This window comes from Hippoglossus hippoglossus, chromosome 14 (genome assembly GCF_009819705.1).
Source record: "Hippoglossus hippoglossus isolate fHipHip1 chromosome 14, fHipHip1.pri, whole genome shotgun sequence".
NCBI lineage: Eukaryota > Metazoa > Chordata > Actinopteri > Pleuronectiformes > Pleuronectidae > Hippoglossus > Hippoglossus hippoglossus.
The window spans coordinates 15,310,358-15,330,335 of record NC_047164.1 but is presented as its reverse complement, the minus strand read 5'-3'; the positions used below and the strand labels follow the sequence as shown (position 1 = coordinate 15,330,335).

Below are 19,978 nucleotides of genomic sequence, written 5' to 3'. Positions count from 1 at the left end.
CTTCTACTTAAAATCATATTTCTTCCTTCAACACGGATCTCAATACATTAAATACTAAAAACCTTCTGGCTAATATTACACTGGTGACAGTATTATACTTTGAGATGGAGACAACAGAAGAATCCCTTGAGGTCATCATAACAAAGAAGTCTAGAATCATGTCCCTCGGTATCAAATGGAGAACACACAGTACTTTGCTTTATATTTCTTTAATGAAGTGATGATTCTTAAATTCGCCCCAAAGACACACATTAGAGAGAGCTGTTTTCTCTATTAACACCCTGATGTCTCGTGGAGATGGTTTTTTGATTTTATATTTCACGACAGACGTTGGACTGTTTCTCTCTTGACATCTGCATAATCTTTCTTTTCTATAAAGCTGCAGCTTCAGGCACTTAGACAGTCACCCTCCTGTTAGTCCTCTGTGGATTCTTCTTGGTTAAAGGTAGCTATTAGAATTATCAACAGACATTTTGCTACAAAATTAGAACTTTTTGCTGTATGAAGTTTCTGTATTGTACTTTCACCGCTGTGTAGATGGGATTTACACCTGTACTTAAGTAAGATTTTCAATGTAGGACTTCCCCCAAGAAAAGAGGTTATGTTTTTACCCCTGTCCATTTGTTGGTTGGTTAGTTAGTTTTTTTGTTTATAAGCAAGACTACACAAATGTCTTACCACCAAGCTTGTGGAAGGATGCAGTATGGGTAAGGGAAGAACATTACATTTAGGTGGGGATTCAGATCAGGGGGCAGATCCAGATTTTTTTGTTTCACTTTCTTTAACATTGCAAGGCGTTGTTACTTATTTTTTTATTTTCCACCATTTTCCACCATTTTCCAGAGAATAATTCATGAATCTAGATGAGAAGACTAACCCTTACCCTAACTGATATCTATGAAGTTGTTTTTGTACCACTACTTAAAATCAACGTACTTCTTTTTTACTGATCTCGTAACAATAAATAGAAAATAAAAATTGCATTGCACTGCTTTAATTAATTTTGAGAATCTGTTTATTTTCAAGATTACGAAACTATTGTAAATTGTGTGCAGCAAAGTCTTTTTTACTGGCATGAGTGGTGTAAAGTCGGTCTTTTTTTTAAACTGGGTAAATCCGCACGATACCACTGACAGAGGAAGGCAGCTCCGACATGAAAGTGAAGCTGAACATATTTGATGGTGATACAATTACCATTTTGAAATGCATAGTGGAAATTAAATGTGCTACTCATGCACGGACACATTTAGTTGTATCTCTGGGCGTTTTACTTTCTATGAAAGTGAAAAATTCTTACAGATACAGTTCTGATGGTGATTCTGACTTCAGGCTGTGATAACGAATCCCTGTATGGTGGATTATAAAACAAGAGACAGAGTCCACTTCCACGAGTTCATTTGAACCATTTTTCCAATTTTGACCTGACTTTCAAGACGCCTTTGATTTTGTTCTAACACGGGCTCGGTTCAGAAGAGTCAATTGTCCCGTTCAGGGGGACAGAGATACATATTACTGATTTATTACTGGTTATATAGGAACAGAGACAGCTTTCAAATGATTAGCAGGAAGCAGGTCGTCGAGGAGGTTTTCATGTATTGGATTATGAGATGAAATCTACACACATGCTGCTGCCTCCATTCTCCAGCCCTTGGATTCTGTTTATCATTCCACCCACAGATTTATCACTGCTGATAGCTGTGGTACTCACCACTGTATCCTTTAGAACAAGGTCAGGTGCTTCTTGTTGGCAGGAAGACGTCATCTGCGTTGGCATTTGTTTCTATATAAAGCCAGAACTGGAGATATTCCTTCCAGTATTTCTTCACAATAGAGCATAACAGTGAGTGTCCACTTTTGGAACAGCTCTGGTTCCGGAAGTAAATTTCCCATTGAAACATTGTTTCACAATCTCATAGGTTGTGCTAAGTCTACCTAGGATTGTTCCAATATTATGGCTGATAAATAAAATCTCTATTCAGAAAATGAATTAGATCTTTACTTCTGGAACCAAACTGTTGAGCTCCATTAGATTGATCATCTAGAACCTGGTCTCTCCAGGGATCGGCTCATACTTCAAATGCCCAGAGTTTGCACTGAAGTGGAGAAATCTGTTTTTATCTGCTGTGCCTCCGACTCCTGGATTGTTTTGCAGCATAATTTAAAATTCAATTCACTGATATATTTTGGACATTTTAAATCCTTCCGAAAATAAAAACACATTCCATCCATTTATGTAACTGCTTATAATTTGTTTTAAATTATTTTCATCTAACTACATACTTGAAGTGATTTGTGCCTCTTGTGTGTGTGTGTGTGTTGTGAAATGTCCACTCACTCAACATTGTTGTAAATGAGAGCAACCTCGAGAAACTTCTCCAGGATCAATAAAGGTTTGAATGAAATGTAAAATACAGCATATTACTGTCATATAATCGCCCACAAACTGTCAACAGTCACTCACACAAACAGCAGACAAGCAGAACCTTGATGGGGAGGAGCAGCGGGGAGGGACTGGCAGCCAAAATAGGACGGCTAACTAGCCTCTCAGCAAACACAAGCTGTGCAGCGTGTGGGAATCCATCCTAAACTAGTGTTTACATTATGTCGCACTGTGGAGAAGAGGCAGAGTGTTACAGATGGCGGCACGTCATCCTCAACGCAGCAGGTGACAGAGGCCGACAAAGTCAGACAGAGCTGCGAGGGCAACATCAGGAAGCACTTCTGAGGGTTGATCGGGCCCAGGAGAGGCTATAAACTGCTCTATCATTTAGTCTGAAGCACATCAGCTAACCAATCACCAGCTTCTACAATCTGACACAGAAACAGAAACACACACACACACACACATCTGCCAGGCCAATAAAACCGAGGTACGCCTGCATCACAGTTACAGAGGTTGCAGAGATTTACGTATGTAAATCTGTGCAACATACTGTCAAAAAAAGTGTTTCAGCAGAAGCACAAAATGGCTCTGTGAGAGGATCGGCTCCATGAGTGAGCAGTAAAATTAGACACCCACCTGAAATGGAGATACTGTACATCAAGTGAGGCGGGGGAAGTGAAAAGGAGGGAACTTGTCCTAGAAATGCAGTTTAAAAATACTTGGAATGCTCAGTTCTGAGCAGTGGCACATTTAACGGCAGAGACTGCACCCAAAAACACTTCTGCAAGTACTCAGTCGTCTGACAAACGACCAACACACACTGCATCGGGGCGTACAGCACATCTCGGCTGTGACTGACTCGTGGTCCAAAATCTAGACAGAGACACTGCGGTGCTGTTTCTTCACACGACCTCTGCAGATGCTGATGTTCAGGGGCCGACAAAGACCCGGGTCTGTAAATAGTTGGCCTACATGAGGGGACCGGGAGGCCACGGAGCGCATGCTGAGGTGTGTTGTGCTCTGTCTTTATATAATCCAATTAGAGCTAAATGATAATCAGAGAGTGTTGAGGATTAGAGGCTGCGGCAGCTGAAGTCGTACCGTGGCAGCAGATCAGCAGCACCTGTGAGTGACTCATTCCTCTGAAGCGCGGAGCTTTAGAGTGACTCTGTGAGCAGCATTCAGCCACATAGTCGAGCAATTTGGGATCATTACTGGTATAAATTAAAATGTATCAGGCATTTCAGAATGTGGGATTTACATAGTAAAGGCCAATCATATGCGGTACGCTGTGAAATAATGCTTCTGTATGAGCAGCGCCTCGCATGTCGATTACTTTTCCTCTTTCTCCAATAATGAGATATTCTGCTTCTACGAATCTGTCTTCCATAAGTTGTGTTAAAAGTGTGTGTGTGTTTTACAGCACTGTTTTCCCAACATGAACTCTGCAGCATGTCCAAACAATCGGGACTTTCCCAGGAGTCATATGAAGAACGCAGCAGGAGATTCTCCAGTCAGACACGTTCACAACAATACGAAAATCTCCAGAGCATTCAGGTGGGGGGTGGCAAAGCATGAAGGAGGCAGGATGTATTGTAGGAATTTCACGTTTTTGTTTACATCAACACCAGCGTCGACCCTTATCACCAAAAGCTCTCCAATCACGTTGTCTTTCTTCGTCTGCGTCATGTAAGCATATGGCACCTCTTTTTCACTCAGTTATTTTCTTTTTTTTTCAGTTTCACCTCGGCCGCATTGTTAGAAACTCATCAACTCGCCCACTTGCTCGCATACAGCCCCTCCGGGTAATTTCAAGAGATAATCCATTGTTCAGTGCATGTCAGGAAAGCAGCTTCACTGGCTCACTACTCTTACCTCGGTCAGTGTCGTAGAGGTAGACGAACTTCTCCCACTTGTAATGGGCCAGCAGACTGAGGACAGCCCCTCGCAAACCGGGCCTCATCTGGATGACGAACTGCACATCAGCATCGATGGGGAAGCTGGGCGTGATGAAGGAGGTGTGCAGCGCCCCACAGAAGGAGGTCAGCGTGTTCATGGACTTCCTGTCGTAGAAGCCCAAGATTGCGTAGACTCCGCGGGAGAACTGGGAGCAGACTGGTGACAGAGACAAAAGAGCAGGGTTCGGGTTAGGGACAAGCACAAGGCACAGAGTCACTTATGATCTAATGCTCTTCCCTCCATCAGAGATGATGCCAATGTTCTATTCCATATTTTAAGTTAAGTCTGCGAACAACTGGTGCACGTGTGTAAAAAAAACCTTAATCGAAGGTTGGGATGGGAGAGAATTTGTGGTAGGATTAATCTTATGAGTGAGGCAGTGGCTATCTGAATAAATGGGTGCCATGTGGGATGTCTGTTCCCCATGGCCATGCTCTGCCGCCCGGTGCCCTTCACTTCTCCTTGATCTAAATGCAACCGCTTGGGCAATCAACTAGATATAATGGGGAAATCAGTGCAGTGGCCACGGCTCTTAATGGACAAATACCCTGAAACATGAGCATGCAAATGTGCAAGCGACGGGCTGTGCTGCAGTATACGAGATTTATATCGAGCCCCGTCCGCTGCCATCTGCGTGCCTATGGAAATGAGCTTGGTGCATCAGACACTCAGTCTTACAAGGTGTTGACTATTTGATTTTATTTGCACATAATAAATGGGTTTAATAACACCGAGCAGGACTGAATCAGGGATGTGACCCCCGTCTTAATATTAGTAACAACTGGAGGAAATGTCGCTCAGCGCAGCAGAGCCGCTCTGGTATTTATGATCTTCTGCTCTGCATAGATCGCAACAGTGTGACTCCGCTCACTATCACCAATCAATGTTTAATGGTGTGATTATCAACCTGATGGGATTTAATGAGGTGTCTTTTTCAACAATCTGTGGCTTGAAATACCAAGTGTTTCCTGGAACATACGACGTGAAAGTCTGGGGACAAAACATTTGTTAAGCAATGCATAAGTAAAGCAGGACTCAGGCTGATTTCATACATGAATGTGTTAAGGGTTGTATCAAGAATTTGGGTTGGTAGCAAGTAATTAACAAATGAACAAGTCGCTATGGATTTATGTAATATAGTTAACACTGATCATTCAATATGCTCATTCAAAGCCACACATTAATTCATATATTAGCAGGGGTCCAGTTACCTAATAAAAAAAAGTGGTAAGGGTGTTTTTTTTTCTTTTGCTTATCATTACTGTTGATTTTGCTGTTGGTGAGATAAGTGAAGCACAGAAAATAATGCTGCAGTAAACCCAAAACACGCAACAGCTGAAAAATTGGGGGTGAATGAAGAAACATGTTAAAGTTAGCAGCAGAACCAAAGCACCGAAAAACACAAAGAACTGTGAAGTGTGAATCAGACATATGCCATTTTCATTATTACTCATATTTTGTGACTGGTGGTTGTTGATTCACTTAAAGCGTTTGCTAATTATAAGTTCATCATAACGTGTTCCTTCGACTACAATCACAGGTTTTTCACTTTGTAATTTTCACATCACGTGATAATGAAATCAGTTGTTCACTAATTTGTATCCTCTAAAAATGTGACTAAACAACAAAAGCATTCAGATGTATGAAAGAGTATGAGGGCCAGAGGCATAAAGCGTTTTTCATTTTAATAATTAAATCAAAATGTAGAGAATAAAGATGAAATACTATTTTGTGAATATAGTTGAACTGTTGAGAATAGTCAACTCCTCTGGTCCACCATATCCAGTGGAAGGAGTAACTGACAGATATCAATGTAAAAATCCTCGGAATGTAAAGTGGTACATTTGTAAATGTAATTGATTGATGTATCTTATCAATAATGTAAAGCCTTTAACTTTATTCTTAACCTTGGTGTTACCAATCTAGAATAATAAAAAAATTGTCTTCCTCTGGCTGAGTTTGACGTTAGTTTTGACTTGATTATCAAAATGCAAAATGGGGGAAAAAATGTGTCCCATATTTTTTTATGCCTGGCCCTAATGCTCTTTAATACAAATGTCACAGAGATCATCCAAATTCAAATTAGACAGACGATCGTGCAAAGGAAAACTGGTGAACAATTTCACACACCCAGAATTGGGTTTAAACCCTGAAGTGTTAGTGAATTTAGCTCACTGGACTTGACATAACTGAACTTTTAATGTGATCTGTTACATCAGAAAAGTATCAGCACACATTAATGTCCGCTAATGTAGTTGGAGTCCAGTGCTGGATCCATTTCCAAAGTTGCTCCTCTTCATCTGAACTCTTCCATTAGAACAACCATTCATTCACCCACACATGCCTGATAGCTCAGTTCAGTCATCTTTCTCTCCGTCATTTTATCGTTCCTCCATCCCACCATTTTCTCAGCCTTCACACAAATCAGACCTCACCAGTGTGGGAAACATACCAACACAAGAATCCACAGAAAGAAATAGCGCTGTTGTACACTGAGGGACCATATTTAGGCATAATTTTAATTATTCAACTGGCCTTTGATTCAAAGCCCTTCATCAACAGTTTTCAGTTTTTGGATTCAGCATGGCTCATAGTTGCTGGTAGAGTTACAAAAGTCCAGATTTCTGCAGAAAGAGATTTTATTCAGCTCAGTTTTGTCCACGAATAGAAGACAGCCATAAAACTTAAACCTCTCAGAAACTCAATATCATCCAATTCTCAAAATGGCACCATTATCTTCAGTTTGTCAAGGTTAAATGGACGGCCTGCTCTCCAGAAGGACTGATGCAATCATATATTTGGGCTCATGGGGCAGTAACACGAGTCAACTCAGGTAAATGCCCCTGATCACAGTCAGCGGTGAAGACTTACATCATTTACTTTATTACAGAGGAGAAGAGGAGCTGTTTTTTGGACTGCAGGCTCTGTGCCTTTCTGTTCGCACTACTAACACAGTCTTTACATCCATGATTGATATCCAACTGGGGGAAATTCACCCCTTCACACTCCGTCCACTCCCATCGTGTGTTTTCTCCATCACCTAACATGCCCCCCTGCCTGTCATTACTGTGTCATTACTTTGCCCGTTATACCGTCGGTATCTGGCTTTTCTCCCTCAACCTCCACTTCTCTGCTTCTCTCCACTTCTCTCCACCTCGTCAAACTTAAACATGTGGATACAGCAGCTCCTGTGGCACCAGCGCTCTCTCACGTCAGCAGCTCAGAGCTTCACAGCTTTCAGGGTCTCTGCTGTGATGGAATCTTTTCTGGGTCTAACATAAAACTGATGTATAGGGATCAACTTGTGCAGTGTATGCACAGCAGAACAAAGTGAATTCTTCAAGCCCTGTTGCTGAGGGGGGAATGGAAAGTAGCTGCTGTCCCCATGCAGCGAGGAAATGAAACCTGATGCATATAAGAAAGTGTGAATAAGGAGAGCGATAGAGGAGTCACACTGAGATAAGGGAGGGAACTTTTTTCGGACAGAGCCCCTGGGGAGCGATTCAAGGTTTGGAGGGATTGGATATGCTACTGCATTTGCACAAAGCAAGGACAACAATTCTACTTTCTGTGACGATAACAAATAAACCTGTTTATGTGTTTTCTTCTGCCCGGTGGAAAGTTATTTTTCGACCTCTTTCTTTTCTGAGATCAGTGCTTGCGGCAACACCGGAGGAGAAACAAAGCCGAGCAGCAAGACTTCAATTTGTTCCCCTGTCTCGCCCGGTCACCCAGGGTCACATGTTTAGTAAGAGAAGAGAGGCAGAGCAGGCAGCGCACACATGCAGCTGCTGTCCCAAAATTACCGACTCATAGAGGACGGGGTGAAGAGAAGATGGAATCAGTGAATATATCCACCAAATTCTTTATTATAATATTAACATGAGGTGCAGAATGTGCACCGACTGAGGAGACAGTTACACTGTTGCACTGTGACGCCTGACGTCATATCAGATATATGTAATTCTGCCCCTAAATTTAATCAGGACTATTTTCTATTCATCTATTCAAGCCTTATAGCTACATAGAGGATAATAACATTATGCAGAACATTGTTTCATGCCCTTGGACACAAAAACATTGGAATTACTTGGACTTTTCACCATATAACAGCAGGAATTACTGTCAGTCAGTGTGCGGCTTCGCTTTAAAACACTGGTGCTTTAAGCTAAATGCTAACACTTGATATGAACATCACAAAATCACAGTGGCAACACTAACTCTCTGATACTAAGCAGGTCTGATGGCTGTAACGATCACCATCTTAGATATATGGAGATTAGTGTGTTTACATTTGCTAATTAGCTAATGAGCACTGAACAGAGTAGAGCAGAGGGAGGCTGAAGGACGTGTGATTAGTTGAGCAGGTATTTTTGTCAGAAAGCACCGGAGTGTTGGACAGATTGAGACTGACCTGCTGATGACCCTGCAGTTGTATGCCTCAACCAACCAGTTCAGTTCCAGGGTACAGAGGCCAAAAACATGGTTTCAAAGGTCATAGTGACCTTGACCTTTGCCCACCAAAAATATAATCAGTTCATCCTTGAGTCAAACTGACATTTTTTTGCATTCTTGAGGTGTCATGTTCACAAGAATCAGATGAATGGACAATCCGAGAACATTGTATGTCTCCTGCCACTGGCTGTTGACAGCATATAGAGGCATAAAAAGTAATATACTCTCAAAGCTTCTGAAGTAATAACTGCTCGTTAGCTGTTTGATTCTTAAATACTCACTTGAATAGTTCCACTTTTTGGGGAAATGTGCTCACTTGCTTTCTGGCCAAGAGAGGAGTGAACACGGAGCTGTGAATAACCACATCTCCAAAACTAAAGCTAATGAAGTTCTATTTCAAAGATTGTCAAACAAGATAATCTACAAGGCCGGACAGAGCGAGCCAACAAATCTAGTAAATGTGCTGAGTGACAGACACACAGCGAACTCAGTGTTTGCTCGTGGAAATGAACTGGGCAGCTAATCTGTGCCGCTCTCCAGATGATGATTTGCAGGATAAGAATACACAGACAACATCACTGCTCTCTTATTCCAGGTAATGTGCATCCTTAGCGTTCTGCCATCAATCTGCTAAATGTGTCAGCAGGACAGGATGTTGCGAGAATATTTATCCGTCGGTGTCTGAATCAGGAGCTTGGACACTTGGCACAGTGTCGCAGGTGTTTTCCAAACATTCTCAGTATTGACAGTTGTAGTCGTGTTGCCATCAGTTCACAGAGAACTAAGTGCTTCTGCTTGTTTGGAGAGATGGGGGTTGTTGTCTATCCAAAACGCATTGGAGAGAACACAGCAAGGCACACAGAAGAGTTCACATCGTGGACACACAGAGAACCACCCACTTACATGGCTCACACATACAAATCTTTCAATATACTATCAACGTGTGCATCATTACTTGTGAGCATGTGTGAAAAGTCTGCAAATAAAATGTTCCTCTGCACTGACGACGAGGAGAAAGCAGCAGGGTCTTGAATGGACCCGTGTCAAATCAAAGGCCACATTTAAAAACACGCGCATGTAAGTCAGCGAAGGTCTGAGCACTGAACAAAACTGTCTACAAAACTGTGCAACTGTGCCCAATCCTGACCCTGAACATGGTTGATGTCTGTCTTCAAAGCAGAAGAACACTTCACACGTCTGTTTCATGAGACAGGAATAGAGGCAAAATGTTTTTTAAAAAGCAAAATCAATTTCTGTCCCATGTCATTCTCAAAATCCTCCCGTAACTTTTACGTGAAGCCAAGTTCAAAAGATGTTGTTCCTTTCCTTGTGTTTTCGTACGCTACAGTGTAGGACTAAGAGTACAATTGTTTATATATATATATATATATGTGTACCATAATCTTTAGACAATTTATTCCAATGATTTAAGTGTAATCCCCTGACTCCTCCTCTTGTGACACGTTAAGGTCACAATTATATCTGATATCTGATCTTTGATAGATTGCCAAGATATTTGGCTCAAATCTTCCCGTCACCTTGTGAATGAATCTTTTCTACTTAACGTTTGATCCAGCGTTGTCATGAGGTCAAACATTTAATCTGTCCATTAACCTGTTTATACTAATCCTCATGATCTAATATTAGCATTTTAACGTGCTATACTATGATGGTGATGATGATGGTAGCATTTTACCTGCTTCACATCAGCATTGTTACTGAGAGCATGTTAACATGCTGACGCCTGCATTTAGCTCAAAGTACCAGATACACTGTTTTAGTGTTTCTGTGTAGTGGCCATAAAGCATGTTTTAGGCAATATTTCCAAAATTATGCATGAGCTTTTTAAAAATGACTCTTTTCAAAATCTCATCTGCTCCTTCCACTGACAGGACAGTTCCAACCTAACCTTAGTTCCATTTTACCAGAAAAATCCCAGTAAGCTTTTGTTTTGAAATGAAAATCTCACTGAAGGCCAAGTGCACCCAGTTCAAACGATCTCCGTGTTATGACATTTAAGTGTTTCATATTTGTATCCGCATTACAGCCTGCATTGTTGTGCAATTCGTCTCAGTTGACCAACCACAGCGTAAGCGCGAGGCATATCGGGACTGGAGCCTGAGTAGGTGTTTCTCCTCAGGCAGTGTGGTTGCAAGTTGGCTGGAATTCCCTCCTCTCCACAGATCATAGCTTTGTAAGGAGCACATATTTTTCTTTCACTGGGCCACCCCCTGCAGATACCCATTATGAACAAAAAAAAGCGGGGCTAACACTCGTTGGATTAGCCCTAATCTGAGAAATACAACTGGATACAGCCCACATGCTAAAACAACATGACAGAAGGAAATCTACAGCAGCGATACACAGACAGGGCCTGTGGCTACTGGAGCCTCGTATGAAAGAATACACTTTAATATTGCACTGCACTGCAGTAAAAGCGCTGCTAACACTCCACCTACACATGCTTTGCATATACTGCAAAAAAAGAAAAACACCATCCAAGGACCACTATCACAGGAGACAGAGCAATCAATACACTGAACTTAAAAAGTGCAGAAGACACCGGGAAATACATCAAGTGAATGCAAATGTGTATAAAGTGAAGGGAATAATCTGGTGACTCTGTGCAAAGTTGTTTCGACATAATATTGAAATTCTTCATTTCAATACAAGAAATATTTATTTATAAGATTTAAATGATCCATTTTCATCATCTCTAACCATCTGTTCTGGTCAATATTGTATAATAATATGACACTTAGGTCTAACTATGGATAATAATTTGGATGAATAAAGGTAACAAAGTATCAACTATGAATAACAAATAATCTAAGGTTTAAATTCTTGTTTCAGGTACATTAAGAATTAATCATTTCTTCACATTTAACAATTCAATTTCCACAAAACTTTTACAAACGTATAAAAGCAGCTTGTCCTATAGCTAATTCACTGGCCCAGTGGCATCTTTTGGGTTTTCTTGTTTCTTTAATCCGTGTGGTTCACTTCGCAACTCGTTGTCCTTGGATAATCTCAGGTTTAAAAAAAACGAAATTACTGAATAACAACAGAGCTCTCAGAGGCAGCCACGCTGAAGGACGTTGTGTAAGACTGCAACAAACTGCTGCAGCATCACTGTAGCTTGTCAGTAGTGATCACCGTCGCTCTGTTACAGCACTGGCATGTAAGCGCATTCTGATGCACAGGATGAAAGACTAACTGCACATCTCCAGTGGCTTGCCCCCAAACCTATTCAGCACTGCTCCGCCATTTTGCAGCATTATATGACCAGCCAGTGCTGAGAGGCTCAGTTTAGGAAAAACATGAAAGAGGATCCTTTTTTTCGCCTGTTTGGCCGAATTCGTGATTTTCTGGTTTTGGTACGCTGGCGTCTTCAGTCAAAGGATGTTTAAAAGCCTCTATTGTGGTCAAGGCCATTTATTTAGCATCAATACTCCCTTGTTCAAAGAGAGGTGATGCATTTATGCTGCATGATGACCCATGAGTGCTGCACTGCCCCACAGCAGTATGTCCAAATAGGCTGTTATTAAACCAAGGGTCAAACCATCTGTTCATGTCAGTGAACGTATCATTTCCTGTGACTGAAATCCCTCTTTAGTTAGATAAGATTATTGCAAAGACATTACAAAAGCTCACGTGTGTGTGTTACGCTTAATAATGGCAACACCATGACGAATCGGAGGATGAGCGCTTGTCAACTCGGGGCAGGTCATGCAAACTGACAGGACTCTGGCCGCAGCAGCAGCAACTCAGATATTTTTATCGGTGCATCACGATGAAGGGACAACGCTGTTGGGTGAGTTTCTCTTTCTATTCAGGGGGCTCCCAAATCCAGAGGTTCCATTTTGGAGCTTTCACGTGTAAACACAAGCGCCTGTCAGAATACATAAACGCAGGGATCTGAGGCCAGTTTTTTTTTTATAAATTGAATTGAGGCATGCAGAGTGCAGCTTAAAAGCCAAGAGTGGACGAGTTCTGCTTCTGATTATCAGTCACCCCGCTGACACTGATGCTGCTACAGCGTGTGTGGATTAAGATAGAAACCATCATGCAGAATGCTCTCCCTCGGGCCAAACTATTTGACAACCTTGTCTCTGGTGCTCATGCATCATTCATGACTTGTCGGTTTAAATTAGTTCTAAGAGTTATGATGGATCTGAGGTTATGTATTGTTTGCTTACATCCCTGGATGTTTGTTTTGCTACGGCTAATACAGCAAACACGATGTAAAGTGTTGCCAAATTGTTGTTTACCTTTTGATGTTTGCAAAAGCTCTTACGCTCTAATGATCCACTTGATGATTTTTTTTCTTCCTGAAACCACATCTTCTGAAGTAATAACTGCTTGCTAGTTGTTAGATTCTTAAATTCTTACTTGAATAGTTCCGCTTTTTTGGGAAATGTGCTCACTTGCTTTCTGGCCAAGAAGTTAGACATTAATATTGATATACGAAGCTACTGCCAGCAGCCACTTAGCTTAGCAGACCAGAAACGTTATGTCTCATGTTGTTATGCTAATGAATGGTTGGACGATAAGGTCTCATCCGACTAAATTCTCATCTGTCAGACAGTCGGTGGCGATACGATCACAAGCAGAAAAGTGTCACAATATAAGCCATCCGGGATTCGTCCGTTACTTTTGACAGAACAAGGGGCAGACTACCTTTTTCTTTCCCCTGCAGTATTTAAAGCTTCCGACTCGACCCACCTTAATGAAGACTTCTAGATCCATCTTATTAAATATTTACAGAATGTTTACTCTGGGCTAGCTCCAAACGAATTGTCATCATGACAGAGACGTCATTAGTGTGGCAGCATTTTGTTAAGAAGAGTGGAACGGTGGGCTCTCCGTTTAGATTCCACTCGAGGCTTTGAGTACGACCATATCAGAATTGGCAAATTTCAATATATTTAGTCTAATTTTTACATTAAAACGATTCAATCTGTTGCAATTACTATCCTTTCATGTTTACTTATAACTCATTTAGTCTAATGGGTCTGAAAGATAGAGTGCACTTGCGGAACTGTGGCCAATTTAGTTAACATGCAACTGTTTATTTCCCAACCAATAGATTCATTGAAGTGAAGATATGATTTCAGTATGACTGCAGCCACAATGCTAAGCTACGCAGCTGCTGTAGCTATGTCTCGAGAATGGTATAGAGAATAAAACATATTTCACAAGATGTTTAACTATTCCTTTTAAATGATGTATGAAATATTATGTACCATTAGATTGTTAATTCAATATCATAATTCAGTATAGAAAGCTAACTATGAATAATGTCACTTTCTTAGAAATCACATATGACCACTCTCCTTTCACATGCAGCTATTCTGCTCTAATATCACATTTTTAATCAAAACATTTTTAGAAATATATTTTGGGAATTGTCTGTTGCTGTTTCTTCTATCCCCAGCCTGCATTGATTTTATGCTGATACCAAGGTAAGATAATTAAAATAACAACAATAACTTTTTCACAAGATTTCCTTATTAGGACACATCTTATGAGTCAAAGAATTCACTGCAGTCTTAAAAATGCAGAAGAAAAAGTAGAAGAAGAAGCTGGAGAAGAGGAGGAGGAGGAGAAGGAGGAGGATATCTGGCTGCATTAACTGGTCTATGCTGCATTAGTGGGACTATGCATTGCCTACACATTGAAGAGCTCTCACATCAGCCTCTGTCTGAGTGGCATAGCACTGGTTGAGTCATAGCAGAGGGAGGATAGGTGGCCATAATAGATTATTTAATAAGCAACATACATTAATACTGACATTTCATCCAATCAAAGTTCATCTCTGGAGGAAATTCAGGCCCAAACATCCATCCTGGCTCTCACTTTAGGAGAGTGAAAAGAGAACATCTTAAAACATGCATGATATGGCCTTTTCACATAGCGGCACAACAGATGGAAATGTATAAACTAAATTAAGCTTACAGATCACTCAGAAATTTCCATTCATGCATTTTACACTTAGCAGAAATGTGTGAAGCAGTGTAAGGCTAAACACAGAAGCGTAATCATATGTTGAATAAACGACTGATAACGCCAATGCTTTATTTTTCTCTCTCCTCCCTGTCACCACAACCAGAAGCAATGATCACGCAGGCCCTTGGTTTAATTCGCCTCTGATTGTCCAGCGGGGCCATCAGCTCTGCCTCCACCATCTCTCCCTGCCCTGACCTCAGTCTTTAATGGATACAAGCCTCCTGTTTCTACATGTATGCACACTCCATCCCTGCCTGCGGCAAGGTGTCACATCAATAAGTTCTGCAGCCTCACTCCAGCCACAAATTGGTGAGATAATAAACACAGCGAGGCTCTCTTTGTCAGACTCAATCCAGTTACACTGACTGCAAATTGTTTGCTGCTCCTGCTAGTGTCATTGGCCGTTTGCATGTTGTTGTTTTTTAACTATCACATCTGCAATAAAAGCGTCGAACTGAAAATTCTGCATCTCTGGTCGGAGGAAGTTGGAGAGTCAGGCTTTTATTAGAGGAGAGCGACTGCGATAGAGAAAATGAAAGCTTGGTGAAGATTGATTTTTTCCATAGTGGAGAACAAACTGGAGCAGCACACACACACACACACACACACCCACACACACACACACACACACACACACACACACACACACACACACACACACACACACACACACACACACACACACACACACACACACACACACACACACACATACACACACACACACACTGCTGCTACTGCTGCTGGACTGCGTTCCACCTATTGATCCCTATTGCCAATAACTGAGTCATTTTCCAACAGGGATTTGTAACAATCATTATATCCTGACCCAGCTGGGGGGTAGCAGTGTTGTCCTACAAAAGGTTCAACAAATGAGCTATGGACAAAAAGTAGTTCCTCTCTTTTATACAACCGCACGGCCCTCTATTATTTATTTCATGGTCCAGAGGGAGTTTTGTAGACAATCCCACAAATGTCTCAGTCACTTTAACGTTTTATGATGTTATGAAAATGTAAAAATGGTGAGCTGTAGGAAAGCAGAGCAATGACTAACCTTTAACTGCTGCCAGAATAGAAATGCGGCAGTTCATAATGATCACATTCAGTTGCCACATCAACACCTGCCAGGGAAACAGGATATTATACAATCCAGATGACTATAATAAGAATTGTGGAGCTTGGTGCGTTTTCAAGCAACGGCTTAGTCACAAACTGGCCTGGCTGGTCCGCTCAATGAGCCACTGACTGGTCTTTTTCTACTGGAGAGCATTTAGCATCAGTCCTCTTGCTTCATCTGGCATCAGCACATCTCGCTGTGGTTAATCCTCCTGATTATCTCTTTTTTCTTCTCATCCTTCAGAAGGAAAAACCTTTAGATTCTTTCAAAAACAATCAATTGAAGTTTATTCAAAGTTAAGCTCTGGCTATGGTCTAAATTGTTAATAGTCTGAGCCAGATCCAGGCCACTATTTTCATTAATGTACTCTACAGGGTGCCAAATGTGGCAGACCAGCATTGTTACAAAGACCTGCATTCCAAGTAGTATCCCGTGGAATAAATACAAGTCTCACTATATATATTATATATAAAATATATATCCCGTATATGTAATAAAACTAATAATACTACTAATAATAATTCATTAAAATGAACAACAGGCCCAGGTTTGTGCTTTACCCGTGAACTGGTCAAGCCAAGCATGTAGCATACATCTCTTCCTCAACAACAACTGATGAAGTGCCCTTGAGCTAAGCACTGACCCCACAGCTGCTCCAGCGTAATTACTCAGCAGCCGACAGTCCAAGGCTGTGGTTGAACAGGGCATCAGCGTCAAGGTGTGAGTGTGCAAATATGTTTGTGTAACGTGTATGTGTAATCCTGCATCTGCCTGCAGCTTCTCCCCAAGGCTGCTCCTTGTTCCCTGCCACATACACACACACACACACACCCACACACCCACACACCAACAACCACATGACTTCAACAGCTATTCTGAATTTGTATCATAACCAAGCCTTTGATTTATTAGTTTACACTTTTGCTCAATTTCCTTTTTTTTTTGTAGGCCTTCTCCTCACTTCATTAGGTTACACAGGCGTCTCTGCAGCAGCTGACAGCCTTTGGAGGGCAGCAGCTGATTCTTAAGCATGAAGTGTGAAGTGCAGTTGGTGGGAAGAAGGATAACAAATTAATTCTCCAGACAGATCTTGGTGCCCTACATGGCAGAAGAGTGACTGGTAGACCAATTATGAAGCCATCTCGCACTACGCAGCCGCTCCGATCAAATCCATCATGTTTGTGGAGATGACTACAAGGATTACAGCATGTTACAGTTGATACGTTAGACTATTTAACTGTCAGAAGTGCAGCCAGACAAATTTGCACTGCTGTGCTGCTGGTATAACATAATGTGATGTTTTAAATCATTATCAAAGGGACTGACAATCAAGAGGCAACAGCCTAAGGTTGACTGCAATTCTAGATTATATTAGACCAGAAGTAACAAAATGTCAACTAGAGTGTCACTCAGTAGAGCGCGTACCAGATGCAATCACTTCCTTTTAATATGCCAGATTTTTCTAAATCCATTATTCCCTGAGAAAATAACAAAAATGCAGAAAACTCACAATCTCCAAATGGTGAAAAAAGGTTCCTGGATTTGCTCTTTGATACGGATTACGATTTTCTTTCTCGGCCCATGTACCAAACCAAGTTTTGTGGAAATCCTATCGGTCCTTTTTGTATAATCTTGCTTACAGACAAACCAACCAACCAATCAACAAATGAACAGGGGTCAAATATCTAACTTAAGGCCAATTTATCAAGGTGCAGATGTGAAGGTTACTTTGGGACATTTATTTGACAGTGGAGAAAGACCAAATCAAATTCGAAGGATGCAACCAATTTAACCTTTAGCCACCGCCACAATTAAACGTGCAGCCGTCACCTAAAGCCACACAACATGGCAGCAGCCAGAGCAGCGATGTTTGTGTTTTCCCATCTTTCCAGCACAGTCATGTAAGTGCTGCTCATCAGCTCCTCTGGAATTACTGAATTACTGGGTCTACAATAATCACTGTGTTTGGCCAATTAGAGGCAGTCATGCTCCATCATCCAGTTGGTCAATGAGGCAGGGCACTTGGCCGGTGACCATCCACTTCATTCAAACATCAAATTCAGTTCATACATAATATTCAACTTTTTAAAACCAAAACAACAGCGGTGAACGCATTGTCCAGCTTGTCTTACTGAGAGGTTTATACAGTGTGTAGCTACTCACAGGCATGTGTGACAGAGAAACTGTTGGACGACTCCAGGTTGTCGACATTGTAATTGAGGTGGAAGGGTTTCTCCGTCGCATTCTGGTTGGTGTTGTACAGCTGCACAGCAAACCTGAAGGCGCTGTGCTCCTGCACTGTGGAGCGCATGAAAAGTCCACCTAGAAGGGAAAGATGTCATATACTGTTACGGAAGCCCATTTCTGACAAGTGAAAGAAAAAAGAGATGAATGCTAAATCAAAGATTATGAGTTAGTTAGTCATTAGTCATTATTTTTAAGATTTAAGTCTTCACTTTGAGTTGGTAAGTTATTATTTTAAGATTCTAACTCCTTATTTTGAGATAGTAGCCTAATGCTTGAATTACCTTTACTCAAGCAAGTTTGGCCACAGGATCATTTGTGTTCACTCGCAGGTACTCGTGTGAGTCACACAAGTAAACACAACCCTACAATATTCACCTGTTTCTGAGGATAAATGAGGATAACCACTGGCTGAAGTTACTGCAATTGCATTGTAAATGTTGTGAAGACAATGGAGAGGCCAGTGTGTCCTCAGGACCATCCACAGGTGCACACAGCTCTGGGGTGGAGTGTCTCCAGGAACTGTGTGTGGATGACATCTCCATCATGACCTGACGAGTGGCCAGTTTAGTGACCTGCTAGCTCGGATCAGTGCGAAGACCTGTCTTTGGTGAGTTTCATTCTCAACGCCGATTGGCTTTTGCGGCATCGCATCACCCACATTTTTCGCTCGAATATTGTAACTCAGGAGAGTGAAGTGAATGATGCGATCGCCGTCTGCGTTGCCCAGCGTGAGTGACGCAAAATTTGCATCCATTTGTGCGTTAGCTTTGTATGTAATCTCATTGAATGAAACACACCATTAGTCAGAATTTTGAGATACTAACTCGTTTTTTTTAGATTTAGTAAGTCATTCTCTGAGAAAGCTTCTCATCATATTGCCTTACAGGATTTTTCCTACAAAGTGGCAGCAATGGGCTTCCATACCTTCAGCACACACACATGCACTATGCACTTTTAATTTCCATGAGAAGGACAGCACCTATTTATTGACTTATTTCGAAACAGAAAACTACATCAGTTAGGACTGAGTGTGTTACCACTCACTGCAGATTTTGACCACTCGGATCAACTCTATTTTTAACCAATCCGCCCACAAAGACGCGCAAAAAACCTGCAACATCCAGGATTTAAGAGAAGTCAACTTGGCAGTGATGCACGGAACTAAATCAATGTGTGCAGCCCCTACAGAGACGTGTCCTATTTAGACTGTGTGAACAAAGAGATGTGCGTGCAAGGCTGAGGAACCGGGAGAACTTACCGATGTTGATCTGATTCGGAAAACCTGCCAGCGAGTGGCCCGCAAAACGCAACAAAACGAGGACTGTCGCTATTGCGCGATGCCACATCTTTCTCCGAGAAGTGAAACCAACTCGTGGCGTGGACGTGACGGAGGAAGAGGAGCAGGGAGAAGCATGTACACGGGCTGGTTATGCGCAAAGAAATCCACAAGATGCGGCGGCTCTTTCTCTCACTCACTCACTCACTCACTGTGTGCACCCACGTTGAATGTGTGCCAGCGCAACTGCAGCGCCAACCTCTCTCTCTCTCTCTCTCTCTCTCTCTCTCTCTCTCTCTCTCTCTCTCTCTCTCTCTCTCTCTGCTGATGCTGATGCTGGAGACACACAGCCAATGTTTAATCTCAAAGATGGAGGAGGTGGAGGAGGAGGAGAAGGAGGAGGAGAGGGGGAAGCGGATCTTCTTACTGGGGATAAAGACCTTTGAGGTGGACCACGGAGAGAGATGAGGGATGGAGGGATGGAGGGATGGATGGAGGAAGAGGAGGAGAGGAGGGGGGTTATCAAACTTGG

General features: G+C 41.8%; 1 protein-coding gene across 4 annotated transcripts in view; it reads right to left on the bottom strand.

The window, feature by feature from the left end:
• The window catches only part of gria3a (glutamate receptor, ionotropic, AMPA 3a), a 72,492-nt gene extending 52,761 nt beyond the window's left edge, over positions 1 to 19,731 (bottom strand). Inside the window, exons 1-3 of one of the 4 annotated variants that reach the window (XR_004616025.1) lie at positions 19,429 to 19,730; positions 18,087 to 18,245; positions 4,259 to 4,498 (exon numbers count right to left, since the gene is read on the bottom strand). Coding sequence is in view for 3 of the 4 variants with exons in the window: in XM_034606308.1 (XP_034462199.1) it covers positions 4,259 to 4,498; positions 18,087 to 18,245; positions 19,429 to 19,516 (487 nt within the window). In the remaining variant the exon portion in view is untranslated. Of the gene's footprint in view, positions 1 to 4,258; positions 4,499 to 18,086; positions 18,246 to 19,428 lie in introns of all 4 variants that reach the window. The other 3 variants (XM_034606308.1, XM_034606307.1, XM_034606306.1) reach the window with 3 other exon arrangements.
• Positions 19,732 to 19,978: the final 247 nt, after the last annotated feature.